Genomic DNA, 22,173 nt, shown 5'->3' with positions numbered 1-22,173 from the left:
ACGTGTGGCTGCATTTCTCTACCTGAGTAATGCTAGAAAATGAAAATGCAGACCATTGTACAGAGTATGTTTTTTAGTTTCCTGATTGGAACTCCTTCCTGGGGACATGGTCAAACTTTTTCAACAAATATGAATGTTTCTGAGGCATATTTAGCCTCCCTCACAGAACACAATCAGAACAATTCAGAGGAGAGAGAGAGAGAGAGAGAGAGAAAACAGCAATCTTAGAGTGATTTGATATTAAGAGTTGAAAACATTTATCATCTGGACTTTATAGATGAGTAAACTACTAAAATAAATTTATTGAGTGAACACTCTTATTTCTTAGATTGAGAAGTCTTAAAAATCTAATACACTCAGCTGATGAGATACATTCATTATTTTAGAGGAAGTTGTTTTTATGCCCAAAGTCAAATTATGTATTACACACATAATGGCATATGAATAAAAAATCTGCCTCAAAGTTTTCTTCTCAGAAATGTGCCTTAAGGTTATATGTGAATATGAGAAATATAATATGTAGAGTCAAACATGTAAAAAATACATGCATGAATATTTTCTTGGAAAATACAGCTTTTATTCAAAGAATAGCACTTGATTATTCTGTATTTTTATAAAATAAAATGCTACTGAAAAAAAACATTATATTTTACTTAAAGAAACTAGCAAAAGATAAGCAAATCAACCCAAAACAGAAACAACGAATTAATAAAAGAGCAGATATCAATGAAATAAACAGCAAACAGAGAAAGTCAATCAAGTCACCCCTAAATGAAGGGAGAAAGGAAATTCTTTTCAACAAATAGTGCTAGAACAACTAGATATCCACATTTAAGAAAAAAAAATCTTTAATCAATCCCTATCTCACATAATCTACAGAAATTAATTCAAGATGGATCAAGGACCTAAATATAAAGGTAAAACTACAAAGCAAGTAGAAGTAAACAAAGATCTGCTCAACTTTGGAGAAGGCCAACATTTCTTGGAGAAGACATAAAAAGCTGACTACTGAAGAAACAAGTGATTAATTGGACTTTAACAAGTTAAAAACTGGTACTCATGAAAGGACACAATAAAATTAAACAGAGAGCCACAGACTGGGAGAAAATATCCACAATACATGTACCTGACAAAGGACTTGTATCAGAACATACACTTACACCTAAAGAATAAGGAAAACAACCCAATAAAAGAATGGGCACAACACTTGAAACACCACATTCCCACAGAATGTATAAGGATGGTCAATATGAACGTGAAAAGTTGGTCAACACCGTTAGTCATCAGGTTAATGCAAATTAAAATTACAATCAGATAACACTTCACAGCCAGTAAAATGAACAAAAGGCCCATGATACCAACCACTGGTGAGGATGCAGAGCATATACAATTCTTATACATTGTTAGGAGTGTAAAATCACACAACCGATTTTGGAAAACTGTTTAGCACTTTCTGCTAAAGTTAAACATACACCTATCCTATTACCCAGCAATTTCAATTGTTGATATTAACTCAATAAAAATGAAAGCATGTGTCTGGAAAAAGGCTTGGTAAAAGAAAGTCTATAGCAACTTATTTATAATAGCCCAAAAAAAAACACAACTGGAAATAAACCAAATAAAATATCCCTCTACAATAAATATCAACAAACTGCGGATACATCCAACACCAGTGAATCTTGAAAATATGATATTGAGCAAAAGAACCCAGGCACAAAAGAGTCCTTTATAAAACTCAAGAACTGCCAATGTTAATCTTTGATGATTGAAATTGTAACCATACGTGAACTTCATCTCTTCAGCATGCATTCTGCTTTAATCCAAGCTCCCTCTGTCTAGCCTGATAGAACTATGACACCGGCATTCTTTCCCCAGACGCTCCTACCTGTGCTAAAACTGTAGGTCCTCTCCTTCTAATCATTAAGCCTTTAGGACACTGGGTTCTGGTCAGTGTCAAACTCACTTAAGAATAAAGCTGCAGGTCTATCAACCATGACGAGGATATAATAACTGAACCTCAAGCTAGAATAAGATTTCAATCAAACAAAGCTAATACCTTGGCCTCAGTTATGTTCCAGCTCTGGAGTCATGAGAGTGGAACAGCCCCACAGACCTCCTCCCCTGGGAACTGGACCAAACAAGGCCACGACTGACACCAGGACCTGAAGCCATGATCAGTGCCTCCTGCCTTAGTCCCGACCAATCAGCAGAGCCCCCAGCACCAATTCCCATAGCAACCATGATTAATAATTTCCCCTTGTATAACCAAGCTGCTAGAGGCCATGGGGAGCCAGGTTTCTGAGAGCACTACCTTACCTGTGTCTCTGGACTTGGCACCAACTAACTCCTTAAATAAACCTTTACTTTCTTTGCTGCAAACTCCTTGTCATGCAGGGACTCTAGTCCTGCTCCCCACACAAGAACGCAGGAAATGGTGAGGCTAAAAAGGAACACCCATGGAGGCATAGATAGATGGCCTTGTTTGGTCCATAGAAATTAAATAGTTTCTAATTTATAATACCACTATATTCTTGCTGGCAGCTGGATTGGAGACACAGGAAGCAGGAGCCACAAGATCTGCAGCCTATGGGCTGCTTCTCTGCCAACCAACCAACCAACCAACCAACCAACCAACCAACCAACCAACCCACCCACCCCTTGCTAATTGCACTCTGCCCTTACTAGCTCAGCCAAGGGCAGTTATATCAGTGGCCAATGGCTAACCGGTAACAGCTGATGGCCAACTAGTCACAGCTGATGGCCATCTAGTACCTGAGCCAGCACCTTTCCATGTGAGGTCGAGATCCTGGAAACTGCTCTCTGGGACTCTGTCCCCACACTCCTGCTTGTGTATTTTTTTGGCTTGGATGCGCGCAAAGTTGGACCCTTTGCATTTGCAGTAACAGAAATCAGAATAGTGTCTACTATGGTGGGTAGGAATTGACTGTACAGGGCCAGGAAAGTATTTTCTGAGGTAATCTAAATGTTCTATAATTGATTGTCATATTGGCTGTACAGGTCTATACATTTTTCAAAATCCATTGAATTATATATTTAGGATTCATGTAGTTCCCAGTTTACAAATTTTACTTTGACAATAATATGATGCAATAAAGATAAAGTTTCCTTGTGTACACTTCAACCATTGCAAATATAGGTATGAAGGGGAGCAGAATAGGCCACCACAAAATGTGCTACTTTGGCATGTGGATTGCTTTGAACTGAAGGCAGTTGAAGACCCCGCAGATTTGAGAAAAACTTGTACCTCTCCCTTAACTACCTGCAAGAATTTAGATGGGGGACTGGCCCAGAAAGAGAGCTATGACTGGAGGTAACTTTTTATCTTAATGACCTACCAGTCAGGAAGGGCAAATCCCCAAATATCTGCTCTTCTTACTCTCCTTGACTCACCCTCCTCCCCTTTGAGGTCCCAGGTCCGTATTGCGTTCCTTAGCTCAGGATGGCATACAAGTCTCAACTGCCCGATGTGCCCTTGAGTCTCGTGCCTTGCAGCTCCCACACATGTGTAATTATATTTGTTTTTCTCCTGTTCATCTGTCTGAGGTCAATTTAATGATTAGACCAGCCAAAGACCCTAGAAGGGAAGAAAGGAAAAGGTTTTCCCCTTCCAGGTATACAGGGGAGCTGGGGGACACTTCTTAGGAGTTAAAGGTTATCAAATTGATGCCATATAAAATATAACTTTCACTCAAAGAATAACATTGCTGCTCCTTACCATGGCATTTTTATTAGTGTAGTGATGTTTTTAAACCAACATATTGTTATGATTTGTCAAATACCCAAGGCTGCTTTCCTTCTCTGCACTTCTTACCTCATGGAAGGAGCCATAATTAAGTTTTTCCTTGGAGTTATTCACAAGGAAAAGACGGGTTAAAAGGCAGATCAAGATGAGTTAGGTCAAATAATAATGTAATTTAAAACTGGGAAAAAGACAGCCGATATTAAATTGGTTCTTAAAACTAGTTAATATTGCTGAAATTTTCTCCAACGAAAACAATTACAGAAGTATATTGTTAATATCAAAACAGCTGGAGTTTTTATTTAGCAAATAAGAATTATTTATTCAAAAGCAACTTAAAATTGTTTTCTTCGACTCAAGGGTCTTTCTTGCTGGCCAGAAACTAAATAGTTTCTAATTTACAATGGAAGACCAGCTCCAGTTCGTTTTGTTCGTATCAACTTCAAAACAGGAAAGGAGAACAGAACTATCACAATACATAATGCTTTTTATTCTAATAATTGGTATTTTTTAGATACAAGGTTTAAACTTTCACCTTGTTAGAGAATATTGGTAAAATAAGAAAGCCTAAAAAGTTTAAGACCACATACAGTCCTCTGTTTCAAAGCCAAATCAGTCTCCTGAAGTTCAGAGAATTACTGGCTTTATAAATTAGAAAAGAGAATTAGTGAGTTGTTGTCTTCCTAAAATTGCCCAGCTGCCTCTAATTTGGGAAAGATAAATGCAGGCTAGGAAGACCAGCTGAAGCTGCCAAACACAAGCCTTAGCAGGGAGCCAACCTGAGTGGGAGAGAAGGCACAATCCATTTGCACCTAAAGCTCTTTGAAGTTGGGGAAGGTTTTGCTAAGCAAATGCCACAGAAAATTCCTAACAGCCTCTTGAACTCTTGTCAAATTCAGGGCTGCAAAGTATTAGCAGTAACAGCCCGCACTTTATACACCTGGAATTTTCACCCCTAGAAAGCAGAATTCTGTCTCTTTTGAATAAAAAGAAACAATAAGGATAAGGGATCAGTCTTGAGTCAAATTAGAACACAGTGAGTGTTGGACAAATTCCCACAATGCCATGTCACTATCCTACAGTTAATGTCCATGTCTGCCACTCAGAACATGATCAGTCATTGGAGGGTAAAACCAATTCTGCGTGTATCCCATCAACATATTGCATATGAAATAATAAACAAAGAAAATTATGCTGTCTTAACACTGAAAGCAAGCAAACCTTAACCTTTCCTTTAACAAACACTGAACACTTCCTGTGTTCCATGTAGTTTACATACACACTCATATTTTTAGTAATCCTGCAGCTGAAGTATTGCCAACCTCACTTTACAGATGAAAAGACACAGAAAGATTGTAATTACTTATCTGGCTGTCCACAGGGATAACATCTTACTGGACATTGTGGCCCCAAGCCATAATAACAAATGTATACTACACTCAAAAATATGTATTGAATAAATTAGTAAATGAATGAATGAAGTATAGTTGTGCTGACCTTGTAATTGTTTTGACCTTCCTCCTTGAAAAATACACAGGTTAGGATAAGCAGAAGAAGGGGAGTGAAGGCAGAAAAAAAAAGTGGAGGGGGAGGTAATCTAGTATGTGAAAATGCGTACTATCAAAGAAAGATAGGCTTATAAGTACAGATGATAGCAATTTGAAAAGCTACTAGGGAAAAAAATAATCCAATCTCCTTTCATTACATGTTCTTGTTCCTAATTCAATTCACAATCCAATGGTGACATGAAATACCACACTCTAGTATATTACTTTGTTGGAGAGTCAGAAAAATGTAGACATCTGACTTGTGCAAAACTTGGATGCTCTGTTCAAGATCGGTTTGCTTCTATAGCCCCTGTATTCATCTTCACACCAAGTCACTTGAATCAGCGATGATTAAACATTGCTGAATTCAATGTTGGTATGCTCTTAATTTCAGTTTTGACATGATGTAAAAATGTCAGCTCCCTCAAATCTGAGAACAATCACTTTTAGCCTGTCATGCTTGAGATTGTAATTTAATTCTACATTGTATGCGGAAGAGAAGAAAGTTAAATTCAGTCTGTTTCACAAACATTTTGCAACTCCGTCTATAAGATGCCATGAAAAGCAGACAATGACTCTATCATTATCACAAACTGTTCATATTCCTGAGGCTTATAGCTTAGTATGTAAATTCCTTTCCTGGTTGCATAGTTGCATTATATTTATGGGGACTGCAATGGAAATATTTCTTCCTGGCTCTTTGAGACTGAAAATTGTTTATAGGTATATGTTTTTAAAATTGACGTTCATTGATAACATGTGAATCTGTGTATCAGATGTGGTGTAATACGTACATGTTTTTTAAAATCTGCAGTGCATTAAATTTAAGTTGGCAAAAAGATTATTAGAATTCCCAAGCCAAGGACATCCCAGGGACTTCTGGTTTCCAGTTCAGCATGTAAAAATCTTGGAAGTCCCCACTCCATCCTAAAAAATAAAAAGCTGAACAAATGGAAAAAATCAACAATTCTTCCTCGATCAATAAGCATAGTGAGGTCCCAGGACAAATCTCTGCTTCCAATATTGGAGAGAATGACAGACAAATACAAAGAATCACAACCTACTGGAGCAGTATTCTTAATTGATCTAAGAGAAAACAGTTTGTTCAAAATAACTACAGCAACAATGTATTCGATTGTGTGTGAGTGTGCACATTTATATATAAGTGAAATGAATGACAGCAGTGATACACGGTGTGGGAGAGAAGAACGAGCATTATTTTGTTACAGCTGGGGATTTCAATCTCCATCAGAAATGGACAGATCCAGCAGGCAGAAAATCGGTAAGGACAGAGTTGAGCTCAACACCACCATCAATCAACAGACATCTATAGACACATCATCCAAAAGAATACACATTCTTCTCTGGCCAAATCATCCAGTACATTACTTTTTTTGACTGAACTTTTTCAGGTCTCCCTTGGAAAGTCTTACTTTTAACTGTATGTATTACTTACTGTTCTACAAAATATAATGTCTGATCATTTTTAGAGTCCCAAATGATGTTTTATAATGTCCATTATAGAATGATACATTAGTCCCACAAAGCAACAGGACGCGTTGCATCTAATAGGTACGATGCATACCATAATATAGTACCTAAACATCATTTGGTACTATATGTTCATATCGAGGAGTTGCCGGGGACTCTTACTTTTGAGATCTGTTGAGAACAAAATAATCTTACAACCAAAAAAACAAAAAGATGAAACATATTCTTTCTCAACCAGGTATTGGTAGCTCACAACCTGGGGAAAATAGAAATTACAACCTGTTCGCTTGGGAAGAGACATTGACTTAACCATTTGGGCTCTCAAAAGAATTGTTGTGAATCTCAAACGTCAATTCCGTGGAAATATTGCTGTGCTCCCTGGAGGAATTCCTCCCTTGTGCAGTAAGACCTACAAGTCCACTGAGTCCGAGACTGAAGGGGTGAGAAGTGACCATTTTTTCTATAGGTTACGTGGGGTAATAAGGAAAGGGGCTGTGCTCAGCTTTATCCTCTCGTTCCTAATTCTGTGCACTTTTAAGATAGGAGAGAAGGCAACATGGATTAGCCAGCTCTACGTTGTTTCCCAACCTGTTCATTCTGACTGTGAGGGAGACACCCCCCACACTGCCAATGATTTAAGGTGTACCCTGCATCTGCCAGGACAGCACTTCAACCTCTCAGCGTGTTGTCACCCAGATGGTACCTGACTGTCCAGTTGGTCATTGCAGAGTTTTATCTAACCAGATATTTCTGGGCAATAGGGACAGGGTAGGATGAGCAGATTCTGTGAGCATTCAACAACTGTCTCACTTCCTCCTCTGTGAAGTGAGTTCCTTGGTTGAAGGTAACGTAATTCGTGAGACCATAGTGGGGAGTAAGGCTTCCTGTGTGTCCATGAATGATTGTGTGGACACAAATGCTGTAGGCAAGAAAGACCAATCCACATACATATTAAATATATTACTGAGAATCAGTTAATGCCCTCTCAGTGATAAAATGGATCCAATATACATACTCTAAGAGCCACCAAGGGGTCAGTTAGTTCCCCTGGGGAATACTGTTATCTCATGACTTACTATTATCCTCTGCTGTGGGTAAATTGGACACCCGGTTGTGCTGGTAGCCAAATCAGCCTTGGTGAGGAAATACCCCCGTGGTTAAGCCCACAGAGAAGTCCCATTCATACCATCAAAGTGACATTGTCAGGAATCCATAGAGCAAGCATCAGAAAGGCCAGTGAAAGAGGCTGACTCATACCCACTGGAGAAGTAGCCTTGTCCACTGGGCTACTGGCAGCTCCCTCTGCAGCGGGTGCCATCAGGCACCTACACAAGACAGTATATGTGGATGCACTTACGTACACAAGGCACATCTGTCCACACGCACCTCCCCCAAAACTCCTTTTCACCAATTTTCCAATGTTCATCTTTCTAAGTCTCTTTGCAGTTGATCAACCTTTTAGCCACTGCTCATGGATCTCTGTAGATCTATACCACCAGCCATTTCCCGTTCCACACCAAAAGTGGACAACCAGATGTACCACCTGAGTGTCTTCCCTCTGGGACAATTCTTTCCCTTGTACAGTGGCCAGCGTATGTGCAGGCCCTTCTCTAAACCAGACTCGCTATTGACAGCCTGGTGTGTGGATCGTTCTATGAATCAGCTCATTTATTTTTGTCATTTAAGTGATCAAGGGAACTCTCCATAAGGCCATCGTTGTTTGTTGAGGGCTAAGTGGAAACACAGTAGGAGTGTGTACCGTGGGGTTCTCAAGTACCTACCCCATTGGGTTTACTTGTAACTTCCTGACCTGCTAGGGCATTTTTGTGTGTACCATTTCCACTTCCCAACGGCATGATGCTGTGTATGGTCAACTTTATGGCTGGGTGGATGTGATAACACAGTTTATTATAGGCCAATAGAAGATCAGAATTAATTAAACGGGAAGGCCATTAGAATAAGGTGGCTTTAATGCCATGGGGACCTAAGTAAGCAAACCAAAATCTAAGCCTGTAAATACCTCAAGGTTACAAAATCGAAACACTAAACATAATCAGTCACAAACAGCCAACTGGGCTTTAAGCTACAGCCGGTCCCTAATTTCCTTGCTGTCCTTCTGCCTTTTTTCTGTAAAGTCTCTCCCCTAGCCCCTGCTGGTGGAGTGCTTCTAACCACCTCCTGTTTGGTGTTGCTGGATTTGAATCGATTTTTGTTCAAATAAGCTCTTAAAATTTTATATATGCCTGTTTGTCTTTTAACATCTGTGAAATGGCTTAAGTTTGAGAGCTCTGTAAGAGACCATGATTTCTCACTATAGCACCTTGAGTAAATTTTTTTTCTGCCCTCTAGAGCTAGGATTTCTCTGCTCATATATGTCAAGTATTACCACAGTAGGCTGTTATAGTGGGCTGAGTGGTGGCCCCTAAAAATATATGTCCATGTCCTAATACCAGGACTCTGCGAATGTGACCTTATTTGGACAAAGGACATCTCCAGATCTGATTAAGGATCTTGAGATGAGATTATCCTGTATTACTCGGGTGAGGCCTAAATCCAATCCTCAGGAGAAAGAGGGAGAGAAGACTCGACACACAAAGAGGAGGAGGCAATGTGGCCACAGAAGCAGAGACTAGAGGGATGCAGCCAAAAGGGCTGAGGAACAGCCGGAGCCCCAGAAGCCTTAAGAAACATGGACAGATACGCCCATATGTCCAGCAGTGAGGCTCTGCCCACGCCCTGACTTCAGACGTCTGGTCTCCAGAACTGTGAGAATACATCCCTGTTGCTTTAAGCCATGCAGTTTGTGGTAATTTGTTAAAGCAGCCCAGGGACACTAATATACTAATATAGCTGTGCCTTTCATTCCTGTGGATCTGGTCATCAATTAACCATTGTTACACATCCCCGAAGGGTCAAACCTAAGGCTGCTTTTTATAACTGTTCACTTTTTCCTTGATGGTTAAGCTTCACGCCCTGGCTCCTATCATTGGGGATTGCATTATTCCCATTGAGTCTGGTTATTAAATTCCATTGCGGCACACCCACTGCTATCCCAGCCTACAGGGACCAGTCAGCACAGAGCTTTCAAGGATGCTGGTAATGGAGTACAGAGACCCCTAAGAGGTGCATGAGGTAATAGATGCAGGCCAACCATCCATCTTCCTGAGCCATGATTTCCTGGCAAGCTCTGGCATTTCAGCCTCAATGAGACAGGCCACTTCAGTGAATGTACTAGCAATTCTCAGGCCCTTGAGCCAAACATATTAAATCCTGAATTCTAGGCAAGAACATCAGTTGATATAATCAATTTGAACTCGATATAATCTTTTGTATTACCCTTTTTAGAATACTACCCTTGGAAGAAACCCTTATCCATGCTCCTGTGACTCTTTACAATCATCATGAAGGCTTTCTGAATTTCTACCCGGGCCTTTGTTAGAGATCCAGGGCCTTCAATTTATCCTTTCCTTTTTGAACCCTCTCTAGTGTAAGTAACATCCTACGCCACCATCTTTGTCACCAAGGTGACTACCTCGGCTAATTGGTCTCCCTTTCCTTATCCTCCATCTGGACCCCATTCTATGCCACCACTCACGATACGTGGAGTAATCGTAAAGCGGTCACATGCTGCATAGTACCACTGTCCCGTATCCCCCGGCAAGGAGGAATCCACATGCTCTTCAAATATGTAAGCAGCTTAAGTGTAGGCGTCCATGTCAAAGTCCGTGTGCTGGGCCAGTCCTTGTACCCGTCACTGCTCTGTCAGGGTCCAGAGGAAACCTGGGGACACACTCTGAGGAGTAAAAGGACTGTGTACAGAGGAGAGGTCCCGACTTAAGGAAATCGAAATGAAAATTGAACCACCTTAAACCGAGCTACAAAAGAAAGCTATTATCACCCGTAAGTTGAAGAAGGAAAGAGGAGGAATGAGTCTCCGAATTCAGAGTTGTAGAGTGTGAGGGCTGACCATTCACCCAGACATGTGGTCTTAGGCAGACGAATCCAGTCACTGACGACAATAACAGGCCACAAATCAGACGGGAGAAGCCGAGAGAGTACCCCAAACTGTCTTCCTTTCAGACCTCAGATTTCCGGCTGATGCTTCCCACTGACTTTATGTTCTCATCAAAGTGGCGAATAGAGATTAGACTCCAAGGACACAGAGCAGAGAGAGGGGCAAGGGGCAAGGCAGAGCTGAAGAGGCAAATGAAGGCTCTCCAGCAAAAGCCGTGCTGTTTTACCTTTTAATATATTTTTTATTTGGTTTGCTAATATTTTGCTGAGGGTTTTTGCATCTGTATTCTTTGTGAAAGTGGCCTGTCCTTTTCTTTCTTGTACTATCTTTGACAACTTTTGATAGCAAGGACATGCTGGCCTCATGAGTTGGGAAGTATTCATTCTTTTTCTTTTCCTTAAAAGGATTATCTACAGTTAGAATTATTTATTCCTTCAATGCTCAAAAGTGACACAAGACAATTTTACGTGCACTACATTGGGCAAAGCATGTTACCTAATCCTGCCTCATTTCAAGAAGGTGGAGAACTGCAATCAGTCTCCCTGGAAAGAGAAGAGAAACAGCCTTTTCTTAACTCACTTGTCTGTGTGGGTTTTTTTTCATTTATAAGGTTAAGTGTGTTGAGAACTGTGAAGGGTCTGCAATGCTAGCCTAATTGCAAGCTAACAAGTTAGCCTGCTATAATTTCATGGATGACAGAAGACATGAGACTCCTGGTCAGAGATAAAGCACAATTTATTGTTCACAGGAATAGCAGCAGCCAGAATGTCAGCTTTTTGTACTAATTCCCTCAAGGTGACACAAGTCCACATGACACGTGCACACAGTGAGCTGTGTTACAGGATATAAAAATCCTGGGCTTAGAGACTCCGAGTCTTTTATAGCAAACAGTAACACTAACTCTGTCTTCCAAGACTGCCTGCTACACAAACATCCTTGAAAATGAGTCTCAAAAAAGCACTAGTGCCTCTGATCAAAAAACATGCAGAAACATTAAGAAGCCTGTGAAGAATCCTCGACTGACATTTTTTCTAGACCTACTTTTGTACCTAACATAGAGAGCCATTACTCATTTTTATTGTGAATTATAATTTATCAAAATAAAGTAACTTCCTTTGCTCTGCTACTTTTCTTCCCAATTTCACCCTTGATATTATTGCTACCAATTTTATGTTGTCTGTCTGCATATGACTGATAGAGTTTTATTTTTAACCTTTATACGCGTATGACATTTTATTTGGGATACATATCTGGCACAGAGTATACAGTTCTCTTTTGATGCAACATGAGAATAACTATCCTTTACTAGAGAATTTCAACCCATGCCAATTTATGCACTGAGGTATTCTTAATCTTGTTTTTCTATTATATGTACTTCCTTGCTGTTAACCTTAAATACATACATATATATATAACTATGTCGCATGTGTGTGAAATATTGCTACTTGACTTATAGATCTTCACTTTTATTGTTTCTCTCTAGCTGGATTATCTTCTGTTTAGCCACCCAGTCCCACTCTCCCCTTAGCTACTCTGCTCTTTGTCCTGAAGCTGTATAAATTGTTTAGAAGAAGACTTCTACTTCTTCTACTTTGGGGGGCGGGGGTGGTTCTGCCAAAGGGAAGCTCCAGCAGGAGACTGGAGGTAGGAGAAGTGTGAGATCAGAGTATTTATTTCTCTAGTTCAGGAGATCACCTAGGGCTGGCTGGTCCCTTGAAAGTTGGTCACTGACCCTCTCTGTTACCTTCTTTACACTCTCTTTCTGGGTTTCCAGAACTCTCCCTCCCCAGGTTCTTTGGAGACTAGGGGTAGATACACCTTATCTGATACCGGCCCTGGGTTCCTGCAATGTTCCTTTCGTTTCCCTACACACTGCCTGCCCACATTTTGTATTAAGTCCCTTTCTGAATAAACTCTTCTTGAATTGTCAGTGTACCACCTACTTCCTGGTAAGACTGACTCATACACCCATGGTCATCATTGTACGTCTCTTGCATGCGTCTAGTCAGGGTCATCCCCTCAGTTTATTGGACAGAGGCACTGCTATCGTTTACTTGATCAAGTTTATCCTCCTACAGAGCTTTCCTCACTGCCCTGCTAGCGGGTTTTCCTTACTGTCCCACTAGGATAAAAGAGAGTGCCACTGTTTTCCAGCATGGAATGTACCTTTTGTTTGTTTGTTTATAAGTAGTTTCAGTTATTTTACTGGGATTTTGTACTGATGGAAGGTGAAAGTAGAAGATAAAAAGTAAAAATTCAAAGCCCTGTATTAAAACATAGTGTCTTTTCTTCTACCTGTACAGATTTTCTTCTACCTGTACAGTGATTCTGTGTTTCCTCCCACCCAAGTACTGACTATTCTTTGATAACTACATTTTACCTAAAATAAATGTCTTGGGTTGAAAAGTTAAGCCTAGCTTTTGTTTGTCTGTTCATTTTAACTATAATGCACCTGAAATTTTTTAAACTTTTAATGTGAAAATACGTAAAATGTTCTCTTTACTTTAAAATATTAATTTTAGTAACAAAATATTTCAATTTAACACTGTCTAACAATAAATCATAAATATAGGGATGTTTTCTCTTCATACAACTTATGATACTATGAAAAACAAAATCAGTAAAAATATAAAATTCTATTTCCAGATTGTGTGACCTCTGTATTACTCTCTTAGCAGTGGACAAAAATGCTGATCTTCAAATACTCCTGGGTCTTCTAAGGACTAGGTCTCTGGCATTCTACAAAATTAGGTGTTGTTTCTGTGGGACATTGCTTTCTCATCTCCTCTATTTCATCGTCATCAAACATAAATGAAGCCAGCACTGGAATTTGAGAAAAATAGTTCTTAGCCAGGATATGTTTGTGTTTGATCTTGTGAATAAATGTGGGTTCATATCCCTGAAAAGAAAAGAAAACCAAATTCTATTAAATGTCACAGATGTATTTTGCCAAGTAAAAACACTTTCATGCCTCAGTGCCTTTGCTTGTCAGTTTCTTCAGCCCAGAATCCATTTCTCCCCACTTGGTCCATCATCTTTCAGGGCGCAATTCCCATTTTGCTTTCCTTTATTTAACCTGCAAGCCTTTCCTGATTCTCCTTCTGACTGGTGAGTGCAAATGAATCCCTCCTTCCTCTGTACTTGCAAATGCTTTTATGTATTTTAATTGTAATAGTTAATCCCTTCTACCTTGAATGTCACGATCTTCTTGACAGTGTCTTCCATGATAAAGAAAACTTGAAGGCTCAGACTGGGTCTTTTTCACTAAGGTGTCTCTCAGCACAATAAGATAAATACTTAGCAGGTAATTTTGAATGGATGCACTTGAGTCACCTTGGTTCATTCTTTCAGTCTATTTCAACACTGATACAAATACCAACTTGAATTTTTTTTTCTTCTAAAATTGGTCCTTCCCTCCATATCTCCAGAGTTCAAAATAAAGATCACACTGGTTTTGTGACAATGTCAACTTCTCTTTGGTTACCCTTTTTACTGCCTCAGATTCCCAACTTAGGAGTCCATGCACTGCTTCTCTTCTGGGTTCTAAACAGAAAACAACATTCCTCTCCTACCAAGTCTTTGTGCCTCACCATTTTTATTTGTCCTTAATTAATTATTAGGTTTCTTGTCTCCTCCACAGCTAAACCAGTGCTCTGAGCTTTCAGTTATGCAGAACTGCCACATTACTATAAGGTCATCTGTTTTCTAACCCGAGTGGCAGACTCCTAGCTGCCAACCCAATGTGATTCTCTTTCCCTTCTGTATTTAAGGCCTGATTTTGTACTTTGTGACATGTCCAGTTTTCCTAGCCTTTATTCCAGATAGGGGTGGCCACATGACAAGTTTCTTGCCATTATGCATACACAAATGTATAATGGAAGTCATTGGATAGCGCGTACAAGAAAGCTTTACAGGAGGAAAGATTCACCTGTCACGCACCTTTCGGCTTGTCCCATACCTGGGAGATGGAGACAATGCAGGAGATGAAGTAGCTGTTTTATCTCTAACAGTCTACACGCATGAGAACAAAAGCTAAAGGTTAAATACGGCTGAGGAGAAAGTTAGAGGGCCTGGGTTTGTGACAGCATTGCAAACCACCAAAGTAGCCCGACTGCCAACCTCTGCACTGCTTGTTATATAAGAAAACTAGTCTCACACATTTCATTAAGTCATTATAAACTACATAGTCTACTAGCAGCAATTCAAACAATGAAGAATTGTATTTTTCTCCAAGTACTTAACACAGTATCTGGCACATTCAAAAGTAAATTCTGGATGAGTTAATAAATACCACCTATTCTCTTTATTAATATTAATTGACCCTTCTTTTAAACTAACTCACAAATACTACCTGTATCCCCTCCTAAAATTTGTTTTCTGAGAGTAAGACATCCCCTCACTAAAGATCCCTCCATCGTGCCAAATCAGAGGTAAGAAAGCCCTGAGAACAGGAACCAAAGGAAACTATATTCCTGCAGCAAGTATCAGGTGGGAGCATCCTGGGCTCATTTTAAAGTTTCCTCGCCACAGACAAATCTCCCAGGTCAAACAGTCATCCTTTGCGTTAATCTAATTTTGTCCCATCACTTCTTAGCCCATATTTATTCAAGAAAAATGAACACATTTCTGTTATGCAACATTAAATTACACATATGCAGGACTTTATAGGTTTTCAAAGTGCCTTTATAGAGTCAAAAAGTAATCCTTAAAGATGAGCTAAGCATATTATGGTAATAGAATCAAAGGAACAAGCAACTCAATGAATCATGTAAAATGAAAAGAGCCAACACCTATTATCCCCTTTTTATCTTATCCCCTTTTTACAGATGAGAAAACCAAGCACAGACCCTGACAAACTTGCCCAATGACTCCCACCACGCTCCTTCGCGATGCAGCCAGGATAAGTCAGAGCTGCTCTGATCACCACACAGGTTTCATGTTTCTGTTTAACCTTTACAGAAATCGATGAAGCAGAGGGCAGGCCGTCATGTCGTTCGGATTGTTAGTGACAGGACGGGAAATACTGGGGCGGGTCTCTTCACCTTAAATCACTGTCGTTCCTACTTTGGCCAATGTGCACATTACGAGAAACTGATCTACCTCGTTTATAGTTCAGAGAACAGAAGTCTGTCTCCACGTTTTAACTCGTGTCATGACTTCAGGGAGTCAGGCTGATTTTAACTTTTGAGGTGTATTGTTGTTTTACTTATTGAGAAAGCAAATATCTCTGTGTGTTAAAGAAGTTCTGGAAATGCTTTAACTTGCTGCAAGACATAAATTATTCTTTAACTAGGCTGAATATCAATAGGTAAAAGATTACACCAGGCTGGATATTAATACCTTGAAAGATTACACCAGCCCAAAATCATAAAGAAGGCAATTTTGTTTTGAGTTTGTCTGGTTGAGAACCTTAGCTCTATTTACAGAAATTCAATAAGCTCAGCATCCTGAATCTGAAGAGGACAATTAATTTGAGGTTGCAGTAATTTAATTAAACAGACAAAGGGAGTTGTAAGGATTAATTGAAGAAGCAGTGGAATATCAGCCTTGGGAATGAACGTGAATCCCACTCTGGGTGCTAGATGAAATGATATCGCTGGTATTGGCTATGCTTCCAGTGATTAAAAATTTATGAGGCAGCTTAGTTTACTAAACACAATATTTAACACAGCTTCAATTTCTTGCTGCTCTTTCTTTCAATACCTAAAATAAAATGTTTCTTAGCTTGGCTTCTACCGGAAAATTATTCAAAACAGCTAAAAATGTAACTAGTTCCTCCTCTTGCCACCTTCTCTCTCCCCAATAATAATAACACAGGCAGGGAGTAGTACTATTCAAAATGACTGTTGTATCTTTATTTTCTCTTAGCTGACCTCTCCCATGGAATTAAATGCAGCAACTTAATCAACAGAAGGCAGAGAATCATTATCAGCAGCAGCGATCCGAGGCTTGCTCAGTGTAAATGGAGCTCTCTGGGAGCTCCTCAGGGGCCCCTCAATTCTGTTCACCAAAACGTTTTACAGATCACGCCTTGTGAGTTACTGAAATTACAGTGCTCTATTCCCCACGCCTGGTTAGTGGGAAACAAATGAAAAATGGAGCCTCAAAACTATATCCCATCAGTATGACTGCCATTGAGAGCACAGAATTATGAACAAAATTTGAGAATTTAGTGCACTTTTAGACAGCCTCATGATGATTAATCAAAGAAGGACCGATTTTAGGTTCCATAATACCTATCTGGTGGTAATAGTCATTTATTCATTCAGCATATACGTATCAAACCCCTGGTCTCTGTCAGGCCATGTCATAGGTACCAGAGAGAGAGACACAAATGAGCTGAACAAAATCCCTACCCTTGCAGAACTTACTGTAGAACCAGTGTGTTTGACGTTACTATTATGACGAGGAGTAGTAGAATCCTGTTCAGGCACTTGTGCAGACCTTCAGATCGTTTACCCTTACCGTCTGTGTGACTCAGCTTCCTTCTAATTTTAATCTCTGCCATACGTGCCATCCACATATTTTGTGACTATTATCCATGTTCTCTGTCTCTGAACCCAGTGGAAGTACGTAAATTATGCATGGAATGTAATTAAAAGGCAGTCAACCTCTCTCTAATAATTCCAACGATTAGGTCAGTGTTCCCCCCAAAATTCAGCTTTCTTACCTCTTCAATACTCGTCAGCTTGAGATGAGCAGCGCCTTCGTCTTTGGTGAGCAGGATGCAGTTCCAGGGGGACCACTGCAAGGACTTGTCCCACCTGACGAGGACGAGGTCACCGAGGTCCTTCCAGGCGCTGAGCACTGACTGGCCTGACCAGATGTTCTCCGTCAGGTACTGGATGTCCTCCAGCTGCAGGTCAAAACAAATTGGAAACAGCACATTCTCCTCTACACATAAGAGTTCTTTAAGACCATCGTGTTACTTGAGGGAATAGTTAAATTACATTGAGTATTTTTTTAAGAGAGAAACACTATTCGTGAGGTTGTCAGTGGCGTACAGCACCTTATTTTTCATCAAATCTCTGTTTATTCAGCCCAAACTGTTACCAGTCTCACAGTCGTGACTGCATCTTGGACCCCAAGTAACCTGTATGCGTTTCTTCGCCTACATTTATATGGTATTAAGTACTTTTCAAAATGGAGCAGTAACTAGCATCTGATCATCAGGGTTATTGCAGGTCATTTGATTCCCATTTTATAAATGAGGAAATTGAGATTTAATAAAAAACAAGCAATTCACTTACTGTTATTAAAAAGACTTTTTTGTTTTAATGAAAAAAAGAGGGAAGGGAAAATGAGATAACTGTTTAAAAACTTTTTTAATTTAAATTATATTAGCTAAAACTCTTGAAACAACTTTTTATCAAGAGGTCTCTATATATAAACTTAAAATTACCATAAAAGCAAACTGCACAAAGTATAAGTATAGGAAAAGAAAATCCATTGTTTTAAAAGGTTTGGGTGGGAAAACAGGAATCTCCTCTGGAAAATCAGGGGACAAATTTCATCCATGACTGGCAACCCTTACTGATCCTACCTGCATCAGGAAAGCAATTTTCGAATCATCTTCATAATCAGCTTCTGAAGAGAAGAGACGCTGAAGTATACATTTGTACTTCAAAAATGATTCTCGTTTTCGAGTCTCATTGTCAAGGCTCACACACTTTCGACACCGGTGTACGTGGTGTGCGGTGGATGATACAGCAAACTCCGTAGAAGGCAAATAGAGCTGGCAACTGTAGCAAAAGTGAATCTTCTTATAAAACTTCAATGGGTCTTGTGGGACCTAAATAGTACCAAAAAAATGTGTGTGTATATATATTTTTATATGTAGCTTTCTATATATATGAGAAAAAAAATGTATATATATACACCTTCTATATATAGAGAAAAAAACATATATTTATGTATACTTTTCTATATACAGCTATAAAATATATAGACATTTCTATGTATATAGAAAAAATATATACAGAAAAATAAATGTATATAGAAATATATATATACCTTTCTATATATATCTACAGATATATATATATTTCATATATTTATACATGTCTATCTATATCTATTTTATATATATATATATATATATATATATATATACACACACACACACACACACATATACACACACACACACACACACATATATAAATATATATAAAAGCTCGGCCAAACACTAACCAAGATAAGCACCTAGGGCTACGTTCTTAGAATGAAACAAAAAGTTGGTTAATTTTTAAAGTCATATTTTACCTTTAACTTCCTATTCTACACAAAACTTAAATTTCAAGCAGTATTCATTTACTCAGCCAAAACATAAAAAAATCTGTATTATTCATCAACCCTTAGATATATGTGGTAAAATCACTTAGAAAATTAATTGATTGGAAAAAAAATTAGTAGGTAAAGACTTTCAGCTGCAATACAGTAAGAAAACCTAAGTGCTTTGGCACTTATATTTTAAAAGAATTAAAACTTTTAGTGCTATGCTACATTAATTATTCTCACAGGCAATAGCTAGACTAACATATAAATAAAAGCACATTAAACCAAGTGTTCTCATTCATTCATTTCAACAATAAATTTAGATTGGTTCAATGATCAATTTTCAAAATTTGAGACTCTGCATGTTCTATTTTTAATTCATGAAGAATCTCCATACTGTTTTCCATAGTGGATGCACCAATTTACTCATCCACCAACAGTGCACAAGGATTCCCTTTTCTCCATATCCTCACCAACATTTACCTTTTGTCTTTTTGGTAATAGCCATTCTAATGTTTGTGAGGTATTATTTCTGTAGTTTTGATTTGTGCTTCCCTGATGATTTGTGATGGTAAGTACTTTTTCCATGTACATGTTGGCCACTTGCTATTCTTTGGGAAAATGGCTATTCAGGTCCTTTGCCCATTTTTAAACTCGGTTAAAATTATTTTGCTATTGAGTGATAAGAATTCCTTATTATTTTTTTGGATATTAACTCATCGAGTATATGGTTTGCAAATATTTTTTTCTCCCATTTTGCAGGTTGCCTTTCATTTTGTTGTTTTTTTGTTTGTTTGTTTGTTTTTTGCTGTGTAGAAGCTTTTTGTTTGATGCAATCCCGTTTGTCTATTTTTGCTTTAGTTGCCTTTGCTTTGGTGTCATGACTAAGAAATCACTGCCAAGACCAATGTCAAAAAGCTTTCTTTCCTGTTTCCATATAGTAGTTTTACAGTTTCAGGTCCTACATTTAAGTCATTAACTTACTTTGCATTGATTTTTCTCAATTTCATTTTTTTTGCGTGTCATTTTCTCTAGTTCCATTTATTGAAAAGACTATCCTTCCTCTGTTGTGTGTTCTTAGCTCTTTTGTCAAATAATAGTTGACCATATATGTGGGGGTTTATTTCTGAGCTCTCTATTCTGTTCCATTGAACTATGTGTCTCTTTTTATGCCCATATCACACTGTTTTTATTTCTATGGCTTTGTAATACAGTTTGAAATCAGGAAGAATGATGCCTCTAGCTTTGTTCTTTCTCCAGAGTGCTTTGGCTACTAAGGATCTTTTGTGGTTGCATACAAATTTATGATTTTTTTTTCTTTTTCTGTGGAAAATGTCATTGGACTTTTGATATGGATTACACTGAATCTTTAGGTTAGTTTGGGGAGTATGAACATTTTAACAATATTAATTCATCCAAAAAGATTTCTTAAATATAAAGCAAACACCAAAAGATTGATTCATTTTCAAAATGGATAAATTCAACTTCATCAAAATCAAAAACTTCTACTCTGTTAGATATACTGCTAAGAGAATGAAAAGAAAAGCTGCAAATTGAAGAAATATTTGCAAATCAAATATCTTACAAAGGCCTTGTGAGTGAAAAATATAAAGAATTCTCAAAATCCAATAATTAGAAAATAAACAGCCCAAATAAAAAAAGGTGAAGGTGGTAGCAAAAGATATGTACAGACAGTTCGCCAAAGATACATGAATGGCGAAAAGTACATAAAGAAGACGCTTATTTGTCATTAAGAAAACGGGGATGAAAATATAATGGGATACTACTACATACCTATTAAAATTCCAAAATTAAAATAAAACCTGACAATACCAAGTGCTGACAAGCATGCAGAGTAACTGGAATGCTCATGCATTGCAGATGGGAATACAGTATAGCCAGTTTGGAAAAAAGTTTGGTAATGTCTTATAAAGCTAAATATGCATTTACTCAAAAATCCCACTTAGGTATTTAATGCAAAACAATCAATTTACACAAAAACTCATTATCAAGTGTTTGTAGTGACTTTATTCACAAAAACCCAAAACTCTAAACAACTCAATGTTCTAAAACTGTGAGTGGATAAACAAACTCTGGTACATCCAGACAATAATAATACAAATTACTGACACACTCACAAACATGGGTGAATCTCAAATGCAGTATGCTAAATGAAGGAAGCCAGGCTCAAAAGACTACATATAGTATGATTCCATTTATGTGACATTCTGGGTTAGGTGAAACTATAAAAATAAAGTGCAAATCAGTGTTTTCCAAAGGTCAGGGGCCCAAAGGAAGGGCTGACTACAACGTAGCAGCATGGGGGTATTTGGGGAGGTAATAAGACTTTATCTGTTGGTCACGTGACTCTGCATTTGTCAAAACTCACCAAAAGTAGTGAATTTTACTGAAGCTAAATTTAAAAGGTGAATAAAATGGTGTAATATTACGTGAATGTGTAGAATACAAAATTCTCTTATATTACTGAAAACATAAAAACTGAGTCAGTCTATAGAGAAGGATTAGAAGGTAGCTTGGTCATTCTGGACAAACAAAACATTGATTTGAATAAGGAATAACATAATGGAAAACTTTTCTTTTGGACTTCTGTTATGTTTTAACATTCTCTTGCAATACCATTAAATTTTAAAGATTCATTAAAAAAGAAAGATTATAAAAGTTAAACAATTTTTATCTTTCTAAAAGTTCTGACCAAATATTGGGACTTCTGTTTGTCAAAAAAACAAAATAGGTAATTTAGTCAGCTTCGTAAATAAATTATAACTCTAAACATTATCACTGGAATAAAACACTATTTAGAATTCTTCAGTAAACCATTATCCCAAACTTTACTAAAAGTGTTTTCAATAGTTTTGCACAGTGGGAAAGCAATAAAGCACTTACCTTGGTTTCAGAGACCAAAATCCCCACTGAAGCCTAAACATGTTGGGGTTGGAGGAGGTTTAATTCAAATATTACATTTGAAGTTCTCTCTGGATATCCACATGGATCTCTTCAGTACTAATTCTAACTATGTGATAAGTATTCTAAGGGAACACAAACAAGGTACACGTAGACTCTCA

The 22,173-nt window shown here is 38.3% G+C and overlaps 1 protein-coding gene across 5 annotated transcripts in view; it reads right to left on the bottom strand.

Annotated features, from left to right (window-relative positions):
* The window catches only part of IQUB (IQ motif and ubiquitin domain containing), a 181,205-nt gene that overhangs the window by 116,527 nt on the left and 42,505 nt on the right, over nt 1–22,173 (bottom strand). For 3 of the 5 annotated variants that reach the window (XM_019750074.3, XM_019750075.3, XM_088799940.1), the window contains exons 11-13: nt 18,357–18,605; nt 17,484–17,669; nt 11,531–13,712 (exon numbers count right to left, since the gene is read on the bottom strand). In XM_019750074.3, the coding sequence (XP_019605633.3) occupies nt 13,530–13,712; nt 17,484–17,669; nt 18,357–18,605 (618 nt within the window). In that variant the 3' untranslated portion in view covers nt 11,531–13,529. Of the gene's footprint in view, nt 1–11,530; nt 13,713–17,483; nt 17,670–18,356; nt 18,606–22,173 lie in introns of those variants that run through there. The other 2 variants (XM_088799942.1, XM_088799941.1) reach the window with 1 other exon arrangement.

Source organism: Rhinolophus sinicus, chromosome 8 (assembly GCF_057876585.1).
Source record: "Rhinolophus sinicus isolate RSI-liver-muscle chromosome 8, RSI-T2T, whole genome shotgun sequence".
Taxonomy (NCBI): domain Eukaryota; kingdom Metazoa; phylum Chordata; class Mammalia; order Chiroptera; family Rhinolophidae; genus Rhinolophus; species Rhinolophus sinicus.
This window is presented reverse-complemented; position numbering and strand designations above follow the sequence as displayed.